This window comes from Pogoniulus pusillus, chromosome 18 (assembly GCF_015220805.1).
Source record: "Pogoniulus pusillus isolate bPogPus1 chromosome 18, bPogPus1.pri, whole genome shotgun sequence".
Taxonomy (NCBI): Eukaryota; Metazoa; Chordata; class Aves; order Piciformes; family Lybiidae; genus Pogoniulus; species Pogoniulus pusillus.
Genome location: NC_087281.1, coordinates 17180928 through 17206780, shown reverse-complemented (window position 1 = coordinate 17206780; position 25853 = coordinate 17180928). Strand labels below are relative to the sequence as shown.

The 25853-nt window shown below is 41.5% G+C and overlaps 1 protein-coding gene across 2 annotated transcripts in view; it reads left to right on the top strand.

Moving 5' to 3' along the window:
• Positions 1 to 23156, top strand: part of NID1 (nidogen 1) — a 49166-nt gene extending 26010 nt beyond the window's left edge. The window contains exons 13-21 of one of the 2 annotated variants that reach the window (XM_064158580.1): positions 6585 to 6809; positions 8120 to 8292; positions 9932 to 10058; positions 14384 to 14555; positions 17154 to 17311; positions 18720 to 18843; positions 19925 to 20037; positions 20926 to 21079; positions 21569 to 23156. In XM_064158580.1, coding sequence (XP_064014650.1) covers positions 6585 to 6809; positions 8120 to 8292; positions 9932 to 10058; positions 14384 to 14555; positions 17154 to 17311; positions 18720 to 18843; positions 19925 to 20037; positions 20926 to 21047 — 1214 coding nt within the window. In that variant the 3' untranslated portion in view covers positions 21048 to 21079; positions 21569 to 23156. Of the gene's footprint in view, positions 1 to 6584; positions 6810 to 8119; positions 8293 to 9931; positions 10059 to 14383; positions 14556 to 17153; positions 17312 to 18719; positions 18844 to 19924; positions 20038 to 20925 lie in introns of both variants that reach the window. The other variant, XM_064158579.1, reaches the window with a different exon arrangement.
• Positions 23157 to 25853: the final 2697 nt, after the last annotated feature.

Sequence of the window (25853 nt, the reverse complement as noted above, 5' to 3'; positions counted from 1 at the left end):
ATATTTAGCTGACAACCAGCTGATAAAAACAGGATTATTCCTCCTAATGTGGCTAACTTGAAGCAAACCCAAAACCTTCAAGATTCCAGTTCTTCAGGCAGAGTTTTAGAGGCAGAAATATTGCTGTCATATCTGGCACATCTGCTTTGTAGCAGAAACAGATGGTTTGGTAGACCGATGCTTGAATTCAACCAATTAACTTTATTACTGGGACACAATTAATTTATTCTGAGTATGTATGACAGTATTATGGATTAAGCATTATGGATTTAGGTGGGGGTTTTTGGGTGGTTTTGTTTTTTAAAGAAAACCAGACTTTCACCTGCTACTAAGCTGTTAAACACAGAGTAGCAGCTTTACATTGGCTTTTGCTGCTTATTCCTATACACTTCTTGGGTTTTCATACTCAACATGATCTTATCTTGAATGGAGATCTTTCCATGTCAGAGTTTTAATGGTACTAATAAAATGTTTTGGAGGGGTTTGTTGTTTACTCTTTTAGTAGGTGAGGATCTGCCTGGATTTGTTAGTCTTCATATATGTCTCTCTGATTTTTAAATTGTTTTTAAGTACTGTTTTGCACTGCCAGTAGAAGACATGCCTTAAAAACACTTGGATCAATTGGCTTTTCCCAAGAAATCATAGAATGAGTCAGGGCTGGAAGGGACCACAAAGATTATCTAGTTCCAATCCCCCTGCCATGGCCAGCGACACCCTACCCTAGATCAGCCTGGCCAGAGCCCCATCCAGCCTGGCCTTAAACACCTCCAGGGATGGAGCCTCAACCACCTCCCTGGGCAACCCCTTCCAGGCTCTCACCACTCTCATGCTCAACAACTTCCTCCTCATGTCCAGCTTGAACCTACCCACCTCCAACTTTGCTCCATTCCCCCTAGTCCTGTCACTGTCTGATATCCTGAAAAGTCCCTCCCCAGCTTTTTTGTAGGCCCCCTTCAGGTAGTGGAAGGCCACAAGAAGGTCACCTGGGAGCCTCCTCTTCTCCAGACTGAACAGCCCCAACTCTTTCAGTCTGTCCTCACAGGAGAGGTGCTCCAGCCCTCTGATCAACCCAGTGACCCAGTGCTCTGAATAGAAAGAATACCTGTAGATAGAAATCTTGCTGTTGCTGAATCCTGATCAAGTACTGCATCGCTCTGCTAGTCTTCTGCATTGGCAGTGTTCGCTGCTTCTTCCTTCCTAGAGGGATAATGGAACATTAGCTGTCTTGCTAAAGCTTAGTAGTTGCTACAGCTTTAGTAGTTTTTAAATGGACATAACCAACAGTTAATACATTGCCAGGAGACAGAGTTAAAACATACTCTCTGAAGCCTAGCAAGAAGCAGTGTAGTTTACCTTAGCACCCAATTTATAAAATAAGTTGCTTCAGAATGGAGATTCAGATGAGGCTATGCTGCCTTCAACTGTAATTAGAGACTCTTTCTTTCCCTTTTTATCCACTCAGGTTTTGATTTAATTAGCCTTAGCTGAGTACTGAGGTCTTTCCTGGAAAGATTCATTCATTGGAGTACTCAGTTCTTTTAGCTTCTGCTTGAATGTTTGGTGTCTTTCTGTACTGAATTTTATCACTGCTGAATAGCAGCTCTTGAAACAAGTAGGCTAACGAGTGAAGTGGATTTGAGTCACACACAAGAAAATGTCTGTTGGAGTGAACAAGCAGGTTAATGAAAGAGTTAATGATGCTGGAATGTCCCACTGCTCACAGCTATTGAGAAAGTCTGTACTTCATTATTTCCTCACGCTTCATTTTTCCATTTCAAAAAACCAGATGTCTGAGTGTTTCTACCCTTGCAGACCCCAGACACTGTTTACTAAACAGAAACAAATCTAGCTTCTTGGAACTAGGGTTCTGACTGTTAAGAGCCATTTGCTGCTCCTCTGTAGACAGTCCGTTTCACATGGGAAATGCACTTAGCAGGGCAACGTTGCGAGTGAAGGATGACAAAGAAAAATAAAGGGACAAAAGGAAGTGTGCAGCTTTTGTGTGGAGTTTTTCTGCTTTGTTTTGTTTTTCTTTTGTCTGAGAACAGCAATTAAAAATGTCAGTAAAACTCCACATGATATTTGGGGAATTAAATGATCCACATAGGGAATTGAAAAAGTGCTCTGACTATATATTCTGAATCTGGACACAGTTTTAAATCACTTCTGTCTTTAACTTGTGACTGAAAACCTGTTTGAGCAGTTAGATCTCTAAAAATTTTCAAGTGCTGTCACAGAACTAACCTGGATTTGGTTTATTGTGTCAGACTGTAATCCACTCCTGCAAAATGGAAGGGAAGAAGTCTGGTACATCTGTTTCTCATTGTTTTCTCAGCCTATATCTCTTTCCCTCTTTCCCTCTTTCCCTCTTTCCCTCTTTCCCTCTTTCCCTCTTTCCCTCTTTCCCTCTTTCCCTCTTTCCCTCTTTCCCTCTTTCCCTCTTTCCCTCTTTCCCTCTTTCCCTCTTTCCCTCTTTCCCTCTTTCCCTCTTTCCCTCTTTCCCTCTTTCCCTCTTTCCCTCTTTCCCTCTGTCCCTCTTTCCCTCTTTCCCTCTTTCCCTCTTTCCCTCTTTCCCTCTTTCCCTCTTTCCCTCTTTCCCTCTTTCCCTCTTTCCCTCTTTCCCTCTTTCCCTCTTTCCCTCTTTCCCTCTTTCCCTCTTTCCCTCTTTCCTCCCCCTCTGTCTGTTTTTCCCTATTCTTTCTCCCTTCGGGTAGTTGTAGACAGCAATGAGATCACCCCTGAGCCTCCTCTTTTCCAGGCTGCACACCCCCAGCTCCCTCAGCCTCTCCTCATAGGGTTTGTGTTCCAGGCCCCTCACCAGCTTCGTTGCCCTTCTCTGGACACATTCCAGCACCTCAACATCTCTCTTGAATTGAGGGGCTCAACTGGGCACAAGACTCAAGGTGTGGCCTGACCTGTGTTGAGTACAGGGGAAGAATAACCTCCCTCATCCTACTGGCCACACTGTTCCTGATCCAGGGCAGGATGCCATTGGCTCTCTTGGCTACCTGGGCACACTGCTGGCTCATCTTCAGCCTACTATCTACCAGTACCCCCAGGTCCCTTTCTTCCTGGCTGCTCTCCAGCCACTCTGTCCTCAGCCTGTAGCACTGCTTGGGGTTGTTATGCCCAAAGTGTAGAACTCTGCACTTGGCCTTGTTAAATCTCATCCCATTGGCCTCTGCCCACCCATCCAGCCTGTCTAGGTCCCTCTGTGTGAGTGCAGAGGAGGGCGATGAAGCTGGTGAAGGGCCTGCACAATAAAGCTTACAAAGAGTGACTGAGGGAGCTGGGGCTGTTTGGTTTGAAAAAGAGGAGGCTGAGAGGAGACCTCATCGCTGTCTACAGCTACCTGAAAGGAATATGTGGAGAGGTTGGTGCTGGTCTCTCCTCACAGTAATTAGTGATAGAACAAAAGGGAATGGCCTTAAGCTGCACCAGGACAGGTTTAGACAGGACATTAGGAAAAAAAAATCACAGCAAGAGTGGTCAGGCATTGGAATGGGCTGCCCAGGGAGATGGTTGAGTCACCAGTGCTGGATGTGTTTAAAGGTTGTTTGGATGTGGTACTTGGGGTTGTAGTTTAGGGTGAACCTTGTAGAGCAGGGTTATTGGTTGGACTTGGTGATCCTGAGGTTCTTTTCCAGCCTGAATGTTTCTGTGGCTCTGTGATAGACACACTCCTTTGTATAAATTGTATTTGCTGACTCATTTTCATAAAGTCGTTGGAGTCTGTTGATTTCAGAAGTTGCAAGTTGTTGGATAGTCTTCAATTCTGTGAGTTTCAGGTGGGAAGGAGTAATGACCAGTTACATTTCCTTTTATCTCCCACTGAGGAGTTCATAGTGTGCCTCAAAGGCGACACAAATGCAGTGAAGATTCTGTTCTACAGTGAACAAAAGCAGGGTGTGTCCATTTATGAGCCATGCAGCTTAAAACAACCCAAACTGTGGCGAAACTACCCGGTTATGGGAAACAACTTTTCTTTTACCTGAATACTGTGTAGTTCATTGAATGCATGCAAACCAAAGTTGAGACAGATAGTGGAGGCTTTGCTTCAGGGTCTGGTTTTGTAGGTTGATTTGAGGCTCTCTACCACCCACATTAAAGCTGATGCCAAAATATTTCAGTTGTTCAGAGTGAGCTGTTCTCCAGACGTTTATTTCTCTAATTGTGTCCAGGTGCATGAAACTTATCCAAAGCTTTTGCTTGCATAACTAGTTTAAAGAATAATAAAAGAACCCCCATCTTTTTTTGCATTTCTGTGATTTGGACCACAACAGTCTGGGCACATGGGATTAACTTTTTACTTAGCTGGGATAGGTCCAATCCGAGCTATGCTTGGCTAATGCTGTCCACCAGGCAATGTGAAAACAGGGAAGGAATAAATGGAAGTGTAATGTTCAAGTCTCTTCAGGAAGCAGTTTGCAGTAAGCATTTCTAACTGCCTGTAGAAACCATTGGTACTCTCTCATAATTAGAGCTCTTTCTCTCACACTACACAGAACCCTTCAGAAGTCTCAAATAAAAGGCAAATCTGTGCCAGATTTCTTTGTCTAGGGAAAGAAGAACATTGCTTTTATTATATATTTTTTTTTAATTTAACTGGGCATCTAGGAGGATGTATTGATCCAGATGGCATTCCTTATTCTGTGACTGATAATACCATAAACTGATATTTATTTTGGTCCAAACTGTTCTGTAAAATGGAAACCAAGATAACTGAATCCCTGAAGCTCCTAGTAATCTGGACATTTAGTATTTCCTCTAGAATCTCTAGCATAATACATATGTATGTGGTGTAGCTGTTGTGCATCTCATTATTCTCTGCATACATAGTAGTTAGTGTTCCTGTTCTCTGTTGTGATGGTTTGGGTGTAACCCTCCACTTTGGAAGATCACCCAGACTAGACTCAGCGGCTCTGGAAATTCGGTGAAGCTTTATATTTACAGCCTAGCACAATATACAAGCAGATATTTACAATAGATACAGCTGTAGACAGAAATATAAAAGTTAAAAAGTAATACAGAAACACAACAGCCCTCCCAGAAACCTGAGTCCCCAGGAGGGGCTCTCAGCTGCCTTTCCACCTTCTCCCACCACTCTCTACCTTACCCCAGACATCGCCTTGTGCCCAAGGAATCTTGGAGGGTAGGCCAGAGGGGTTAGGAAGCAGGGGGATTAGTCACAAAGATGACAGGTTAGGTCAGAGAGAGAAATGCAGCCCACAAAGCCCAAAGAGAGACTCTCCTATCTCTGTTTATGTTCTTATACATCTCAGCAAGCCTATGAGTGAAGTAGACCACCACTGTTTTCTTCTCACAGCCTGTAATTAATTCTTCTCACCAAAACGTTCTAGCTAGCTTCAAACTAGCACATCTGTATAGTCTTACTTATGTGCTTTACCATGAAGTGGACAATTTGATCCTGCAATTCCTTTCTTAGCTCCGAAAGTATCAGAGTGCATGAACTTTATAAGTGAACTCTGAAAGTCTAGTATGCACCAAAGCAATGAGTTGTTTCACTTCCTAGGTTCTACAGAACTACCCATCTGCCTCATGCTGTGCATGTGGCTCTGTGCAGGTTTGGGAGTTTCCCTCCCCACCCCAACACATGGCTAGGAATTCACCAGACTAAGTAAGCTATATTTTACAGCTTGACACAATTTACAAGCAAAACATATACAATACCTTAACAGATATTTATAACTATCTACAGTAATATACAAGTTAAAGTTAATACAGAAATACAAAACCCCTCCCAGCAACCAGACTGCCCAAGAGGGGCTCCCAACCAGCCTCTCACCTTCTTTCCACTCCCTCTCTTATCTCAGAGTCCCCCTCACGTGCAGGGTGAGCTGGGAAAGGTCAGCAAAGGGTTAGAAGAAGAACAATTAGTTTGAATTACACAGATCTAGGCAGAGGAGTTAGTATGGCAAGCAGGCAGCCACAGACAGAGACTGACTTATCTCTGTTTGTGTTCTTGGTTTTCATATGTCCCAGCAGAATGAGTGAGCAATGTAGACATCACTGTTATTTTTTTTTCACAGCCAGTGATCTAATTTCTCTCATTAAAATATTCCAATTGGCCTTAAACCAGCACAGGCTCTCGAGGGAAACGTCACTTTTAGCATTAAAAATCCCAACTTTATCCACTGTATGGCCTGGCTGACAATTATCCATGGGCCTTAAAAAATAGATAAAAAAATTTGCAAGCTGGACAGAATATTCTTGCTTATGAGCCCTTAGGAGAAAGACTGTGTCTTCCAGATTCTGTTTCTCACTCTTCTTTGTAGGAAGTTGCAGAGAGGTTGTTTGTTCTGTTTTAAACTAGGCAACAAAAGATAAATTTACCTAAGTTTGAGGCAAATGTGTTGCATCTACACAGGGCAGACTGTTCCTGAATGTGCACTGAAGGTGTATGCCTTCAAGGCTTGTAACAGTACCATGTTCTTCCAGTGCTATAGCATTATAGGTGTCATGGGAGTGTTATTGGTGGTCAGCATACATTGCTACTGGAACATAAGCATTAATTGAAACAGAGTTATTCACTGCTTGTGTTTGGTTTGTTTTGTCTTTTACAGAATTGGAAAAGACCAAATGCCAGCGTGAACGAGAAGTAGCTCTTGGAAGTGGAGGCAGTTTCTTTCCAAGGGAGATAAGACTTGGTCACTTCATTCCTCAGTGTGATGAGCACGGAAATTACCTACCCACTCAGTGCCATTCTGGGAGTGGATATTGTTGGTGTGTGGATAGGGATGGAAATGAGATTGATGGCACCAGAAGTGGCCCAGGAGTTCGGCCACCATGTAAGCAGCTGAAGCACTTTTTTCTTGTGGGTGTCTCTGTCCTTGGGTGTACTCTCTCCCAAATGTAGAGGTTAGTCATGGCCCTGAGATACAGAATCACAGAATGAATCAGGTTGGAAAAGACCTCTAGGATCATTGAGTCCAACCTATCACCCAATGCCATCTAATCAACATTGCACCAAGTGCCACATCCAGTTTCTTTCTAAACACCTTCAGGGACAGGACTCCTCCATCTCCAGGGTAGCCCATTCCAATGGCCAATTACTCTTTTGTGAAGAACTTCTTCATAACATCCATCCTAAACCTGCCCTGGTGCAGCTTGAGACTGTGTCCTCTTGTTCTGTCACCTCCCTTCAGGTAGTTGTAGAGAGCAATAAAGTGTCCCCTGAGCCTCCTCCAAGCTGGACAGCCCCAGCTCCCTCAGCCTCTCCGTGCAGGGCTTGTGCTCCAGCTCCCTCACCAGCCTTGTTGCCCTTCTGTGGGGGCCCTTCTCAATATATTTCTTAAATTGGGGGGCCCAGAACTGGACACAGTCCTATGGTGTGGCCTAACTAGTGCTGAGTACAGGGGCAAAGTGACTTCCCTAGTCCTGCTGGCCACACTATTCCTGATACAGGCCAGGATGCTCTGGGCCATCTTGGCCACATGGGCACATTGCTGACTCATATTCAGTCACCTGTCAACCAGTACCCTCCAGTCCCTTTCTGCTTGGCCACTCTCCAGCCACTCTGACCCCAGTCTGTAGCACTGCAACAGTACTGACTTGTAACACTGCAGATCTTTGCTGTCCCAGTGATGCTATGTCTCCTGATGCATCCCTTTGACAACTAGCACACACTTTTCCTTCAGTCAGGGCACCTGGATCACAGTGGTAAGCCTCTGAAAGAGAAGGTGATTCTCTAACTTTTTCCCTGGCTTGAAATTCTGAGGGGTCCTTATAATTTCTGCCTTCTAAGAGCTATGGCAAATCTGAATATGTGGTAACTGACTTGCCTTGGGAAGTGAAGGATGCTTCTTCCTACATCTGTCTCACTTGAGATGCAAAATAAGGTAGGTTTTGGTAAACGTGTAATGAAAGAGTAATTACAGAGTTGAACATGAAAAGATCTATTATGGTTATTGCTCCTTCTGTCACCCAAGGGGAAAAATTCAGAAGCTTTCTGCATCTGATTATAGTTATTGCTCTCTGCTTTTAGGGCTGTTTTCTTCTTAGAAGTCAGACTGTTATTGTGTCTCTGCAAATACAAGGAGCCTTTTCATGCTGCAGAAGCTAATTTCCCTCCCCCCATATTTCTTTCTCTATCAAAAAGGTCTGAGTACAGCTGCTCCCCCAGTTGTTATTGGGCCATCTGTTCGACCAGATACAGTACCTCTGCCACCAGGAACACACTTGCTCTTTGCCCAAAGTGGCAAAATTGAACATGTTCCACTAGAGGGAAACAATATGAAGAAAAATGGTGCAAAAGCACTCTTGCATATTCCAGTAAGTAACCTACTCTACAAAGTCCATGTGTTTTAGAAGATTGGTGACAAAGATGAAAGCCAGTGTTTAAGTAACTTGGTAATGTAAATACCAACATTCAGTTCTACTCTTGATTGGAATTTCAGTGTCATGGTACTTTATCACTGTAATATTCCTGACTAGCCAAAAAGCCTAAAACTGAGGTATAGAAAAAATATTTGCCTATAAAGAGTAGTTCATAAGACAAAAAAGTCTAACATTTGTGACTTCATATGTCTCCTACATCATATAAACTCTCCTATGCTCACACTTTCTTTGGCTTTCTAACTCTAGTATAATAGTCTAGGAGACCTACAAGAGCAATATGTGTGGGGTTTTTTTTCTCTCTTAACTCCCTCAATTCTCTTTTTCCCAAATCTTAATCTCTTCTTGTATTTCAATCAGTTCTGTGCACTTCTTGGCTACAGAGATACAGATTTTTTCATCTCTTTTGCTTCCTTCTCCATGTGTGGGCTCAGCGGGTGGTAAATCTTTTTGCCACGCTTACTATTGTCTTGAGAATCTTCCCCCCCCACACCCTGAAAATTAATCCCTGGTGCTGAGAACCTGTCTTTTCCATCACCTGTGACACATGCCAACCCTTCTTACTTCCAGTTATTCCAATTATTTTCCCAAAGTCTGGGATTTTTGTTTTCACTCTGGTGCCACTGTGTTTATATAGCAGATAGCAAAACCAGGCAGTATATTGGCCTCTTTTTTTGTGTTACTCTGACTGTCTAGTAGACTAAATACTAACTTGCACAAATGCAGTTCAGTAAGTAGTATCCCCAACTGTACTGTGATGCAAGGGCAACATCAAGCTTTTGATTCTTATCTATAGTGCTACTGCAGTAATGTGAAAACAAGGTAAAAGATTGTGTGCAAAATGGGCTAGTTAGTGGTACAGAGACCTGATTCTGAATTCAGCAGCTAGTCTCATTATTTGGTCTACTTTAATTTGAAATATCTTAAGGAAAGAGCTTCCAAGAGATAGGTTATGACTCTTCCTTAAAATTTACAATTGAAATGAAACTTCCAGTCTCTGCTAAGTGTTGTCTCTGTGTTGCCTCAGGGTTATGTATTAACAAAGTCACAGTAGCCCAGAGGTGTTCAGATTGTTTTGTAACCAAGAACATCAGTGTAGGCCAATGAACAAGAATGTTTTCTTTAATGTGTGGTTTAGGATCATCTTTCTAAGTTAAGTTGCAAATTATAAAAGCAGCAAAAGTGATAGAGCAATTGCAACATACATCAGATTTTATAGGTTCTCCCTCTCTGATGGGAAAGAGTGAGAGAAAAAAAGCACATGAGGAAGATCACAGTAAAACAACAAAAAGAAGTTTCTTAAGGTGGATATGCAAGTGAAGTGTAAAAGTCAGACCAGCTGTTCAATAATAATATCTACAATGCCTCTTTGAGAGGACATAATGGTAAATGGTGGCTGCTAGTTAAAAGGGACATTCAATTGAAAGTAGTTTTCTAAGCTGTTCTACGAAGACTACTGACCCATCTCTCACCTTTCCTCAAGAGTTTGTGTTTTCAGGCTTGAGATTTAGATCTATAAGCTAGAGCTGCCTGCAGATAATTATTGTGTAGTATAAGTTGCTTGTTGATCCAACAGGACAAAGTTGTTATTGGAGTTGCTTACGATTGCATGGACAAAATGGTTTATTGGACAGACATCAGTGGCCCTTCAATCAGCAGGGCTAGCCTGCATGGTGGGGAACCAACAACCATCATCAAAACAGGTAACAACACATTTTTTTTCCTCTTGCTGCTCCCTAGGAATTATGGTAGAGGCTTGAATTTACTGTAGCATTTCAAGTTGGTTTTGTCTAGATAAACAGTAACCATAAAGTCTGCATAACAAATCTAAGATGCAAAATTCCCTGTGCAATAGGCCTTCACTCTCCTTGCCTCCTAAGATAGGAAAGAGGTGAATTCTCCTTACATAACTAAGGTCAGAAGTAGAAACAGCATGTCAGTGGGATGTTTCTGTCTTTGCTTGTAGTTGTTAACATGGAATAACATCTGTGAGTGTCACTGATTTTTGTTCTGACAAGCAAGGCGGGTAATCCACTGGCTAGCTGAAAGTTCTTTATCATATAGTCCTTTTCTCTCCTCTCCTCTCCTCTGCCTGTCAGCTGCCTGCTCTGCTAAGAAAGGACTGGTGAGCAGTGAGGTTGAAGAGGAGAACCCTAGCTCTCTGGAATTGTGTTTAGATCAGACAGCTGAAGGGTGTTTAGAAACTGTTTCAGCTCTCTGACTTGCCTGTCCTCTCACTCAAGTTGTAAAATGAAAGTGAGTATATCCACTTTGTTTGATTTTCACCTGTGGAGTTGCTCATAGATTACAGGGCATGGTGAGGTTAGTGCTTTCACAGTTTAGACCTTATTCTTATGCACTTTGCCCCAAAGACTGTGCTACTCACTGCAGTCCATATTCACTTGCATTAGAAGGGTAAGTGTAAGCCCATATATCTTAAATATGAAAACTGTTTTTTAATTGGAAGGGTTAAGGAAAAAGACAGGTTTAGAGAACAAAGTTAATAAGGGACCACTGGAAAAAAAAATAGCTGGAGGCACTTTTTAAGTACTGGTGTCCTGAAGATGCCAGAATAGTTGTGAAGTCAAGATACTGGAGGAGGTTGCCTTTGCTTTGTATCCTTTACAGATGTCATAAAAATTAGGAAATAATTTTAGCAAAATGATCACCCAGTTTTAAAACTCTGTAATAAATTTGCTTTATTTTTCCTTTGGGTGTGTTGAATGCCCAGAGCTTGTTCTTCAGGATAGCCAGTTTGCTGTAACTCCATTTGGGCTATTAAGGGCAATAGAGAGATGAGAGTGGCTTGAATTCAAACATTGTCTTGAAAAGGTAAAAAGGAGACCTTTAAAGCCATCCCTCAAAATTCCAGCAATTATAAACTTTTATATTTCTGCATAACTTGGAGCCTGAGATATTTGTAAGAGTTCTTTTTCATTCCAGCATATCTGAAAGAGACTCTATGCTGTAATGCAAGCATGTGTGTGCCTATACAACTACAATTCTGTGGAGAAAGGATTTCAAATGTCCACTATTAAAGTATTTTCTCAGATTCAGCACTTCAAAAAGTGAGGGAAATTATTATTGCTAACTTGATATGGCTATGAATTGATTTGTATCAGGAGAGTGTGTGTACATGCATTAAAAATCACAGAATCAACCAGGTTGGAAGAGACCTCCAAGACCATCCAGTCCAACCTAGCACCCAGCCCTAGCCAGTCAACTAGACCATGGCACTAAGTGCCCCATCCAGTCTTTTCTTGAACACCTCCAGGGATGGCGACTCCACCACCTCCCAGGGCAGCCCATTCCAATTGCAATCACTCTCTCTGTGAAGAACTTCCTCCTAACATCCAGCCTAGACCTCCCCTAGCAAAACTTGAGACTGTGTTCCTTTGTTCAATTGCTGGCTGCATGGGAGAAGAGACCAACCCCACCTGTCTGCAGCCTCTTGTAGTGTCTGAAATATTTTCAAAATCCATGTGAAGGCTTTCAGCTCAATTAGATTAAGTTATGTAATTCAAGATGCTCCATTGCCACATGGAAACCTCCCAGGTTTTATTTGCTACCAAAAACACCCCAGACCCATATGTTACACTTTACTTGTAGTATTCTAATGGAGACTTAGATAAGGAGTCAGAATAAAATAAGTTTAAATACGCAACATTTGAATGGATGTTTTTTATCCTGGCCAAAAGTGAAATTTTAACATGTCAGGAAATAGGAAAATGCTTCACTCTCAGACTCATGAGAATTCTTTGTTTTGGTCTTTGTCTCTCTCCTCCTGTGAGCTGCAGCTGCTTTCCTGAGTTCACATGTATTTTTGTGGAATGCACTGCTTTTTTGTTTAAAACCCTTGTGATCCAAGTTGTGTTGCTTTGCAAAAACTTGTTTTATTGTGGAGCCCCATCCAGTTCTCATCTATCCCTGCAGCTGTATAGCCTGTGGAGGCTTTCTGAGCTCTGCAGCTGTGGAGGCACATCCAGAAAGAGAGCTCTTCTCTTTGTTGTAGGTGCTTCAGTCATATCTTTTGTACATGCCTGTACAAGCCTGTCCTCAGGACAGAGTCTTTGACTCTATGGGGCCTGGGACAATGCAGCAGAAACACATTTGTGCCTCTAAAGGCTAGTAATACACGAAGCCTTTATATTTCCTTACCCATCCAGGGCAGGATAGTTTTTTTCTGGCTCAGTGTTAACGAGACAGGAAAGACATTTTAGGTTTCTTTAACTCTCCTGGCATATGGCTGAAACAAGGAAACTGAAGCAAGTAAACTAGTCAAGGAACAGGGCCTGCCAGGAGTCGGTGACAGCAGATCTTCTGCCTGATAACCTCTGTCTGCTAAAAGAGGCTGGTAGCTCCTACAACACCATTTAGTTTGTGATGATCTGATTCCTGGGACTGGGGATTGCTGCTCCTCAAAATGAGGTTGCTGTTTGCCATTAACAAGAAAATAAGTAGGAACTTTAGTTTATCTGAGTATATGTGAGGTGTTTTCATGCAGATGACAGGTTTCACTCCACAGACACATTTGGAGAAGTACAAGTAGTGACACAAAGTCAGTCTAAGTAAATTGAAGCATGCACGAGTGCCCTTGTGAGGAGTATAGATACAGCTGATTCACATTAACTTTCTTGGGCCCTTCCTGTGTACAAGCTGTGAGTCAAAAGCAACGAGCTACATCTTACTGCTTTTCCCCCACCTCTTCAGCAATTAATATACATCCAAATGCAGTGCATCCAGGTGGCAAGTGTAATCTGCCTGTCTGAGGGACCAGAGGTTGTTTAAGCTCTTGTGCAACTATTCTTCATTATGAAGTCACAGTAGTAAATTTTAGACAGCTCTACTCAGTGTTCTGGGCCAAATGCCTTTTCTCCAGAGATGTTGTTTGCATCAAACTGTTTAATGGCTGTCAGTAAATAAACTTTGGAATTAACAGAAGGCTAGTGTGCCACATTCCATTATCCTTGCATATTTACATGATGTGTGAATCTGCATGTGAAAGGTGTCTTTTTTTCAACAGCTGATTGATAGGAAGGGTCACAACCTCTTTTTTGGGGGAGTAACCATGTATAATTCTTTCTTTTTCTTTTTTGCAACTGAAATTGGACTGAAGTTGATTTGTACCTGTCTTCAGCTTCATTATGTTCCACACAGCCTGCCTGCAGTTTTTAGTGGATGTGTGAACCTTGGAAAGTATAGAGTAGTTTTTCATAGTGGCTGAATTAAATCTTGGAGTGCTATTTATTCTGCATCCTTCATCTGAGTTAGAAATTGCTAATGCTAAAGCAGTAAGGTCATTATCTGTTATTTCCTGTTGATTTTGGAACAACTAGCTGCACATACAGTACTAAAACATGTTCCAAAAAGGATTGCTCTGCAAAAACAAAGAACTGGATCTAAATCACATCAGTTAACTAATATTGTTATCTCTATTGCTTTGGAGTTTGATTATGTTTAAGTATTGCTTTGGCTAAACATAGCATAAAACCAGTTATCAGAGGGGTGTCACATATGCCAGTACCAAAGAAGGGGAAATACTGAGGATTATAAAAATCCATTCTAGAGCTTGGCCTGCTGAGGAGGGCAAAATAAGATTCTTGTGATCACAAAATCCACTCTAGAGCTTGGCCTGCTGAGGAGAGTAAAATAAGATTCTTGTGATCATAAAATCCACTCTAGAGCTTGGCCTGCTGAGGAGAATAAAATAAGATTGTCATGATCTCTGCTGTTTATTTCTCTGCTATCGATTCCTTCTGCATCCATCACCCAGGGAAAGCTCATATGCATGATGAGCTAAGTGGTTTCTCATAGATTTTGTCATTGTATGTATTTATGAAGGTTCTGTGTATTTAAACTAAGGCAAAACATGTATTCCTCTTCCAAGTGATGTGAGGTAGGTTGTGTTTGACTACAGCCAGAAAACTAAAGAAACCTTAGTTCAGTTAAGAGTTATGCTTATGAGGCTGGCATTATGTATTTGGAATAAGTGTAAGTCTTAGGCATGCTTTTCTCTATTCTCCTGCAGACTTGGGAAGCCCTGAAGGGATAGCTGTAGATCATCTGGGTCGCAACATCTTCTGGACTGACTCTCAACTGGATAGAATAGAAGTGGCTAGGCTGGATGGGCGCCAGCGTCGCATCCTTTTTGACATGGGCCTGGTGAACCCCAGAGCGATTGTTGCAGATCCTGTAAGAGGGTATGGTTATGTTGTCCAGACTGATGTGCAAAGTTTGACTTTTTATTTATGTAGCATGAGCATATACTCAGAGTTGATATTTTGAGGCTGCTTGTGAAAAACAACAGAACTACCTTTTCCTAAAACTACTAACAAACAGAAATGGAGCAATCTACTTACATCCTGTACCTGAGTGTTAACCCTGGAAGTAAAACTCCTAAAATACCTGCTAGGTAATACCATAATATTCTGTTGAGAAGGTTTTCCAATACTAAGTTGTACCTTTCAGTACATTGTGTGCAGGATATGAAGCATTTTTCTTACCTTACACATATATATATATTTTCAGGGTTACTGATCTAAAATACTAGATTAAGCAAAATTCATTTCCATCATGACAGCCCTTCTTCCTGTACTGTCTTCCTTTGAAAACTGCTGTGGTACTGTGATGGTTTGGGTGTTTCCTGCCCCCCTACACTTTGGAAATCACCCAGGCTAGACTCAGCTGGCTTTGGAAATTTGAATGAAGCTTATATCTACAGCTAGCACAATATACAAGCAGATATTTACAATATATGCAGTTATAGACAGAACTATACAAGGTAAAAGGTAATATAGAAACACAACAGCCCTCCCAGAAACCTTAGTCCCCAGGAGGGGCTCCCAACCACCTTTCCACCTTCTCCCACCCCTCTCAATCTTACCCCAGTCCCAAGGAAGAATGGAGGTTTGGCCAGGGGTTTAGGAAGCAAAGTGGATTAATCAGAGAGATGACAGAGAGGCTAGAGGGAGAAATGCAGCTCAGAGCTCCCAAGTAGGAGTGCCTTATCTATGTTTGGATTCTTGTTCTTATACCTCTCAGGAAGCCTATGAGTGAAGTAGACATCACCCTTGTTTGTCTTTCACAGCCTGTAATCTAGTTCTTCGCACCAAAACATTCAGCTAGCTTCAAACTAGTACAGGTACCTCTTCTGTAATCACTTTCACTTCTGTCATTCAGTTGCTTCAATGTCCTATTACACTTCTGTGTGATAATGACATGCTTGAAAAATTGAGGCTATACTCTCCAGTCACAGAAACAGCCCAGCAGAGAGTCCATAGGAAAGCATAAATGTTTTAAAATTAGAGAATCACTGAGTCATTTCAGTTGGAAAAGTTCTTTAAGGTCATCAAGTCCAACCATTCTTTCTCTCTGAATATTAGAATAAATACAGGGAAAATTAAAACTACTACAGATTCCATGCTTATACTGCATGCCTGTTCATTAACATCCAAGTTTGCCTGCAGCTGTTGTCCTGGTGAAACTTTGTAGTGTGGCCACTGCTGAGAAGAAGCATTTCAATATACTCAGAAGCACAGAAGGAAAGAGACTTTCTTTTCAGTTTTGAGTAACTGACAAGCTGCACTGGACAATTGCTTAATTGATATAATAGGCATTTGGAATACTCTTAAATGAGAATTCATTTATGAACAAAAATTACTGTATTGCTCAAGAAGAGTTTTTTGGAAGATGCATCCTCATTCCAGAGGTTTACAAACAAGGTCTGTAGTGAGAAAGGAGTATGTCACCTGTGATGCAAAATTAAATGAGAAGGTAAAGTACTGACTTCTCTAATTCCTTTAACATAAAATAAACTTTTGTGCAACAGTATAGTGGGCTGTAAAATTCTGTGGATGTACATCAGGTGACAGGATAATAAGGAAAAGAGACTTTCAAGGCCTGTCTGGATGTGTTCCTCTGTGATCTGTGTTAGATTGTCCTGCTCTGGGAGGGGGGTTGGACTTGATGATCTCTTAGGGCCCCTTCCAACCCCTAACATCCTATGATCCTATGAAAAGGAGAGGCACAAGTGCAATTAGACTAGGGAATGACCTCAGTTCCATGCAGAACTCCACTGAGAGAGTGGGGCTTTGGGTTCAGGTTAAGCAGTGTGGACTCCTAGTAGATTTGTGTATGTGTGTTTGTGTTAAGGAATAAGCTACAAAGGTGCTTGTATTGAGTGGCTATGTAAATTCTTAGCCACAGAAGGTGCATCCAAGAAAAAAACCAACCAAAACCAAAAAAAACACCACCCCCAAACAGTCATTAATAATTAAACAGCACTGAATTAATGACCTTCTCTGGAATTCTTCCCTGACCATAATCTACTCTGATACCATTGTATGTTGCTAACTTGGTAAACTGAAAAAAAGAATATAGTTTTAAATTAATTCCACAAATGCATTCAAAATGCTGCTGTTGCTTAGCATGAGCAGGCGTGATGGAGAATGAGAACTGCAGAGGTACTTTCTGACTGCTCCTCAAAACTGCTGAAATTGAGGTCTTCTTGCCTGGCATCTTGCACATCACATAAACAATGCAGTGTTCCTTCTCATGTGTGTGCTTGCTGGATTTGCTTTTAATGAGAGTGTAATTGCTACACCTCTACCTATAACTCTGTTAACCTCTCTATCAAAGTGCAGTGTGGTCCCTCATGTTTGGTTATCTGTTTACCATTCATTTCTTTAAATTATTTAGGATGTGTGCTTGTAACTTATGTGCCCTTAGCATTTTCCTTAACTACAGTCTTTTGAGATCAGTCACTGTCTTAAGTCTTGCCTTTTTTTCTTCCCTTGAAGAAACTTGTACTGGACCGACTGGAACAGAGAAGCTCCTAAAATTGAAACCTCATACATGGATGGCACAAACAGAAGAATTCTTGTTAAAGATGATCTTGGGTTACCAAACGGGCTGACGTTTGATCCTTATTCCTCAATGCTGTGCTGGGTAGATGCAGGTGAAGAGATGCTAAAATCTTTATTCATAACAGTAGAATCAGTTTGTCCAATCCTGAAATTATTCACACCCAATTAACGCTTAGAGCTGTATCTCAGATTTCATGCCTTTCTTTTTTAACTCTGATAATCTCTCTGTTAATTTGTCTTTACTACCAACATGCACATGAGTGTTCACACGAGACCATGTGCAAGCTCAAAGATAGCAATTCTGATCACAAAACTTTCCACTAATGCCACAGATATTTGTGTGTTTTGTATGTGGCCATCTCTTTAGGTGATGCTTAAGCCTCTGTAGAAGCAGCTGTGAATTTAAGACCAAGAAAGAAAAACACTGATTCATCTAATCTGTCCCTACACAATGTCATCCTGGCCCTGTTGCTCTAAGACCTCTAACATTAGGCAGAATTGGGCTTCTATTTGACTGAAACAACCAGAAAAGCAACTTACACTAGATTTAAAGATCAAGAGATGAAGGTTGTGCCACCGACCCAGTGTTAGTTTTGTGACAGTGTCTTACCTGTGTGCTTTTAATTCTCATTTGAACTTTTTTTTCCTCCTAATCTTTCTGTCTTTCTCCATATAGTCTCTGACAGAGATATCCTGTGGAGGTTCTTTTATACTTCAAGTCATCTTTCAAGTTTTTTATGAACTTAAAAGATTGAGCTCTCTCTTTCACTGGAAGACACTTTCTCCAACCTTCAAATATATTTACTACTCCTTTCCCCCCCTTCTTCTATGCTCCCCCCCTTCTTCTATGCTCCCCCCCTTCTTCTATGCTCCCCCCCTTCTTCTATGCTCCCCCCCTTCTTCTATGCTCTCCCCCTTCTTCTATGCTCCCCAATTTTGAAACCCACTACTTAAGAGAAAACTACAGGTGTTTTCACTCGCTAGCAGTGTTCCCAACACATGTAGTAACTTTACAGAAAGACATTTTTACATTCTATTTACAAGTTAGATGTTCTTCCTGAAGTCTTGCCTCCATAGCCTAGCCCAGCAAGCATTTTAGGTACATGCTTACCAAACTAACTTTGCAAAAATGCCTTCAAGAGGAGCTGGAACAGGTTAATAGTTGAAGTATGCTTCCATAATGGAGGAGGCCTTCTGTCAACTTCCACACCAGCCTGAGGATGCTGGGATTTGTAGCAAAAATCTCAGTATAATGGGTTTGGCTGCACTAGACATTTGTGTTCCTCTAAGTTAGGTGGTGTGCTGGTTAGCATTAGCACCAAGTATTTTCCACTCAGTCTTTGGCGAACTCTGACAAGTGCACGGGGAGATCTTTAGCTGAGCATCATACTGAAAGACTTCCAGCGAGTTCATTTCTCTTCATGCTTACATATGCTTGTCCTTCATCCCTCCTGAGAGCTGTCTTGCTCGCTTTCAAAGGCTTGATTGTTTAATTTCCAGGTACCAAGAGGCTGGAATGCATGAACCCTAATCAGCTTGGTCGACGAAAGATCCTTGAAGGAATTCAGTATCCTTTTAGTGTTACAAGCTATGGGAAGAATTTATACTACACAGACTGGAGAAGGTATGTTATCTGCTAAAGAAATTACAGAGTCCTCTGATCTTTTTCTCTCTGGTAGAAACTGAAGTATATACTGCATTTCTTAGGTCTGACCTCTCACATATTCACACATTCCTGTGTTTCTTCTCTCCTGGCAGTAGGTGAAGCAGGCTGGAGTGGATACGTAGAGCTGACCTATTGATGTTGCCAGTTAACTCAGTCTTCATTTTCAGTATAGTGATTTCTGCCCTAGGAAAATGATTTTCAATACTGAATATTTCTGGGAAAGGAGTGGGAGCTCAAACATATTTCTCTTGTGGCTGTACTTGCTGAATAGGGCAAAAGGGCAGAAATTAGTCATTTGTGGCTTTCTATGCCATATAATGTCTGAATGTTCAACCAGAAATAAGGGGGAAAACCTCTTTGCTTCCTTTTTTTTTTTTAATGGATGATCTAAAACATTGACATATGATCAAGGCTCCTGAGGTTACTATATTTTCATTTTTAAACATCTGTTTTTCCTTGATATAAATAGTTGGTTTGGGTCTATCTGCAACCTCTTATGCAAATAACTCCATCAGTTGTGGCAGGAATGGCAAGAATTATAAGAATTTCCAAGCTGGAACCTAAGAGCTGGGAAATGCTGGTCAAGAATAGGCCTGTATAAACAGGAAACAGCATGTTACAGGTCTGTCAGTCAGTTGACTGCCCTTTTCTCTTTAGGAAGAAAAGATTACCCAGCACTAGCTGTATGCCCTCTGGATATCAAGCTCCACCTGAAATGCAACACTGTCCATGTATAGTAGCTGCAATGTCAGCAATGCCATAGAAAATGTCAGAGGGACAGAATATGGAGAATGTGTTCTGTAGAAGTACATCATCTTGTTCCTGTATTGGAAGTACCTTCTAAATTAGTAAGGTGGCTCCTTGTATAACTTCTTAGTTACCTGGGATGAAGGTTATTACCTATGTGAGTTGTCTTCGAGGATTTTGCTTCTGGCGCTGCTTCCTAGTTACAAAAAAGAAGTGACCAGAATGTTGTACAGTTTTCCCCTGTGCTCCCACCTTCACTTTTCTTCTGTATACTCTCTCCTGCATGTGGCAGGGATGCTGTTGTAGCTGTGGATCGCACAATTTCAATAGAAAAGGATAACTTCCAGCCTCACAAGCGCTCCCGTCTCTACGGAATCACTACAGCCTTTGCTCAGTGCCCAGGAGGTAATCCAAACCATTCTCAAGTTTTTACAGCTGTGCAGGGCCTTAGCATATAAATGAAATTAGCTCCCATTGACGGGCTGCCAACGCATCCAGGTAGTTAGTGAAGAGCTGGTTAGTGCTCAGATTTTAGTTTGCTAAGAAATTAAAAGCCATCTACTTGGGGTGGTTGTTGTACTGTTGTTGTTTGATTTTGGTTCTTGGTTTTTTTTGTTTGTTTGGGATGTTGAGTTTGTGGATTGTTTGTTTTTTCATAAAAGCAGTTGTGGTTGTCATATGAAAGGGAGGGAATATATACATATGTCAATATAGGGAGGAAAGAAGGGACCTGTTCTATCCATTGTGAAAGGACAAAAGTATGATCAAGATGAGAAACTGATGTGGCAAGGGCTGCTATTTTCACCACCTGAATTAAATGCCATATTACGATGCTATTATGATTAGGGCCTTTGTGATGATTTGTGTGTTACCCTCCCCCCCCCATGCTTAAGAAAATCACCCAGACTGGATTTAGCCGAGATGGAAATTAGAATGGAGCTTTATATTTACAGGCTTGCACAATATACAAGCAGGTATTTACAATATATAGAGAGCTATAGACAGAAACATACAAGTTAAAAAGTAATACAGAAACACAACAGCCCTCCCAGACAACAGAGCCCCCAGGAGTGGCTCCCAACCACCTTTCCACCTCCTTTCCACCCCTCTACCTTATCCTAGACTTTACCTTATGTTCAAAGTGAGTTTGGAGAATAAGCCAGGGGGGTTAGGAAGCAGAGGGATTAGTTACACAGAGAGCAGGTTAGAGAAGTCTGCACCTTTTTTTTTTTTTAATTACTATAGTTTTGCTTTTGTTTTTCTTTTGCATCTCACATTTCTCTTCTTTTCCAGGCCACAACTACTGTGCAGTGAATAACGGTGGTTGTACTCACCTCTGCCTGGCTACCCCAGGAGGCCGTTCTTGCCGCTGCCCTGATAACACAGTTGGAGTGGATTGTATTGAAAGAAACTGAACGTTAGAGTAATACCTTTTGGAAGATGTGCTGTAAGCAGTTAACTCCTGTCCACACAATCAGACCCTAAAGATAAGTGCTGCTGACAGCAAGCCACAATTCACATACACAGACACACGCAGAGGCAGTGACTGTTTTGTAGCAGTTAGGCAAGACAGAGATGCCTAGGTTGAGTCCAGCTGCATCTCATTCCTTGCAGTATTATCTTCTTGTTTTCAAAGGTGAGAGTGGAGGCCTTATCTGCACCTGTGTTGAACTAGGAGGAATTGTGTTTTGGCAAAATGAAAGTAACAAATACAGATTAGAGTCAAAAGGATGACATGACTCAAATCCCGAGACTGGGTTGTACCTGACAGCATGCAGCAGTTATCCCCATAGCAGCATGCTCAGCTTGTGATGTGTCTGGATCATATCTCTAGCTGGGAAAAAACAAAGGAGTCCCAAGGATGAATTAGATGTGGGTGAGAACACTCAGTAATGTCACAGGCTTAATGCCTAATTGCATTCTTTCCCACTGGCAGTCTTTCCTCTTCCAGAACTTGAATCTCAACTTCGGAGATTACCAAACTACTTTATCTTTGTGCTGCAAGAGCCTCACCCTGGGTCATGTGATCCTTTCCCACAGCACATGAGTATAAATGGTCCATGCTGCTCAGTGGATGTGTTTGAAGATCTTGTTGGATTTTAAGAGTTTAGGTTTTTTTTGTCTCCTATCTGAGGTGGATTCCTGAGAAGTTTCCTAAAATCCACTAAACAAACTTTAGAGATAGATCTCATTTCCTGATAGTTCTTCAGAGGATGGATGTTGATTCTTCTGGAGGTGTTTGCTTTTAAAGGGGCACACAATTACATTTTGTTCCTGAGATTTTTTTAAATAATACTTCTGTTTGATTCTGTATGCCTGAAAATCATCTTTGAATCCTATCCTAACCACCTTTCTTCTTTAAAAAACAATACTTCTTTTTGATTCTGTATGCCTGAAAATCCTCTTTGAATCCTATCCTAGCCACCTTTCTTCTTTAAAGAAATAATACTTCTGTTTGATTCTATCAGCCTGAAAATCCTCTTTGAATCCTATCCTTGTCACCTTTCTTCTTTAAAGAAATAATACTTCTGTTTGGTTCTGTAAGCCTGAAAATCATCTTTGAATCCTATCCTAGCCACCTTTCTTCTTTGAAAAACAATATGTCTGTTTGATTCTGTAAGCCTGAAAATCCTCTTTGAATCATATCCTTGTCACCTTTCTTCTTTAAAAAAACAGTACTTCTGTTTGATTCTGTATGCCTGAAAATCCTCTTTGAATCCTATCCTAGCCACCTTTCTTCTTTAAAGAAATAATACTTATGTTTGATTCTGTAAGCCTAGAAATCATCTTTGAATCCTATCATAGTCGCCTTTCTTCTTTAGCAAACCATGCCACGCCTTTTCACAGACCATGGGAAACCATGGCAGCTAAAAATTTGTTTTCCAGAAATGCCATCTGTGTCTTGGTGCTTAAAGGAGGTGGTGATGCCTCATTGGTGTAACAATGTTCAGTAACAGCAAAAAAAAAGAGGTGTGCTGAAAACCAAAGTTGAGTTTTCATCCTCAGCAATAACTATGGAGTGGGAAAGTCAAAAGGGCTGTTCTATCTCAAATTAGCAGCACAAATCTGGAAGCAAGGTTTGACTTTCACACTGTGTGTTCCAAAGGAAACTTACCTGTGAGCCAACCTGCAACAGCAGACAAAATAAAACCCTAGGGCTTGTGACCCTTCCACTAGAGCAGAAATCTAACTTCACCGTTTCCTCACTCCCAGACACCACATTAACGGTTTTAAACAGAGCCAGTTCTGAGTCCTAACTGTATGACATCTTTTTTAATTGTATATTTATCACAAAAATAACAAGCCATGTAAACATTTAAAGGATTTTTTTTTCCTGTGTGTGTAACTTTTTACAGTGTTTAATTCATTTTATTAATACACTTAATTGGGTATGCCTTACTGTAAATATCAAAGATGTGTTGAAATGAAGGTGCTTGATAACTCTTTCTCCAGAATTGTTCACAGATCTGGTGAAATATTAAAGTTTACACTGTTACAGGTATCTACAGTACAGTCAATAAAAACTTTGGGGGTTTGTTTTCTATAAAAAAAGTCATACCTGCAAAAGGAAGTGACATGTGATGGCTCAAATCTCTTCCTGCTGAACTCTGGTTTTTAGCTAGCTCTTGTGTAGTGACAGTACTTCTGCTCTAAGATGCAGTACTATAGTGGGAGAAGGGCAAAAACTGCTGCTGGGACTTGTGTATTGTTAGGTTACTTTTATGCACATTAGTGCATTGTGTGCATTAGGTTAGTTTTATGCAGAATGAATATGTGAAAGCATTTAAGGAGCATGCAGCTTCCTCTGTTTTGATGAACTTTTTAAGGATTGTTAACTCCTGCTTAAGTTTGTCAGGTAAGTATAATCTGGTTGTACTTCATACTTCTATGTTAGTGGAAATATAGGGCAAGGACTAGATTAAATGGGGGCCAAAATTCATCCCTCTGCACAAGGGTGCTCTGGTGACAGGGTGCTTTTGTGAGCTGATGAGGACAGCTGGCTTCCTGAGCTGGTAGGTGGGGTCAGGGAGCAGAACAGCCCCCTGCAATACAGGAGGAAGTAGTTAGGGACTTGTTGAGCCTTTTGGATCCTCACAAGTCTATGGGACCAGATGGGATCCATCTTAGGGTGCTAAGAGAGCTGGCAGATGAGCTGGCCAAGACACTCTTCATCATTTATCCACAGTCCTGGCTCACTGGAGAGGTCCCTGAAGACTGGAAGCTGGCCAACGTGGTACCCATCCACAAGAAGGGTTGAAAAAAGGACCCAGGAAATTACAGACCTGTCAGCCTGGCCTCAGTGCCCTGTAAGGTAACGGAGCAGACCATCCTGAGTGCAGTCACAGGGCACCTATAGGATGGCCAGGGGATCAGACCTAGCCAGCACAAATTTAGGAGGGGCAGGTCCTGCTTGACCAACTTGATCTCTTTTTATGACCAGGTGACCTACCTGGTGGACATGGGGAAGGCTGTGGATGTAGTCTACCTGGACTTCAGCAAGACCTTTGACACTGCCTGCCACAGCAAACTCCTGGTCAAGCTGGCAGCCAATGGCTTGGACAGGGGCACTCTGTGCTGGGTTAAAAACTGTCTGAATGGTCAGGCCCAGAGGGTGGTGGTGAATGGAGCCACATCCAGTTGGCAGCAAATCACTAGTGGTGTGCCCCAGGATTCAGTGCTGGGCCCAGTCCTGTTTAATATCTTCACTAATGATCTGGGTGAGGAGACTGAGTCACCATCAGTAAGTCTGCAGATGACACCAACTTGGGAAGTGGAAAATGGGATGAGTTTTATTTTGTTATTAACTTTTTTTTTAATCAATATAATAGGCTGGGACTGGTAGTCATGTCAATGTCTGGTGTGGTGGTGAAGAAAAGAGTCCATTTAACTACAGTTCACCTTTTTTGCTAAGAAAAAAAATCAGATTCTGACTCACAGAAAATAAGACCTCACAACATGCAAAGTGTAGTTAGGTAAGGCATGTTTAATCAGCGCTGGGTGAGAAGGGGACATCCTCCTCCAAAGCCCTCGCACAACTTCACCTTGTTCAGGTGAAATGTTTATACTACAAAATCATACACATTCAGTACAGAAGTAAGGTTATTACAGTGAGTTCTGGGAATAGGTGGAGCTATTACAGTCAGTTCCTGGAACTCATTTCCATAATGTCCCACCTCTCTACGCATGCTCATTGCTACCTGGTGGTTGCCTTTTGGGGTCCTCACTCTGATCTCTCTACCTTGGCTGGAGTCTCAAGATGTTCTCATCATTGAATACATCGTTGAAGTATTTTTCTTCTCCATGAGAAGACTTCTCTCAAGCTTAACTCACTTCCTTTGTGTTTATCTGATTGATGATGCTTTATATTAACACTCACACAGTGATTTAACAAGGTTCCTACACTCTGTGCCCTCTATCCCTTTTCTCATATCAATTCCCAGGTTTTCCAGGAAAGGAGAAATGTTTCAGTTGTTAAATAGAAGATGAAATACTACTTAGATAAACTAAACATATTCTTAAATGTTACCATTCAGATCTTCCAGCATGCACAACAATATTTAGTGGTAAGACCATTAGTGATGTCCTAAGGTGAAAAAAAAGTTATACCTACTGAAAGCAACAGTGGCTTCCTGGTGACTTAGTGGGATAGTTTGTCCATCTCTTCATTTGAAGGCTGTTTGAAAACCCCAGCTTATCTCAGGTTTTAACCTGTAACCTCAGAGTGAAAATCTCTTGTGGCTTTCCTTGAAACCTTGTGTCCTGTTCAGTTGTTCCAGGCTGGAAAATCGCTTACTTTGCAGTTCTCCAGTTGCACAGTTTTGTCACAGCATATTAGCTTTTTAACTTGCAGACATATAATTAAGAATGACAGATGATTACCAGAGGATAATGGCCTCTCAATGGCAGTGTCACAGTGCATCAGTTTAACCTATGGTTAACTGCAAACTGTTTTTTGTGTAGCATTTCATAGTGTAAACCAAACAGCTATGGCCATAGAGACTGTCGAAGAACTATGTATATTCTCCGGAACCCAAGTCCCAGCTGAGGATCTAGCAGCAATTTGCTCATTAAGTGATTGAATTACCTCCTTTCATGCAATTCTTCTCCACTTGAAATCCGTTCCTTATTTTATAAAGAAGTTTAAGACACCATGTTAGTAAAATAGTTGAAAGATCAGTATACTGTGTCATACAAATGTACATAATGGTGACTCTGGAGCT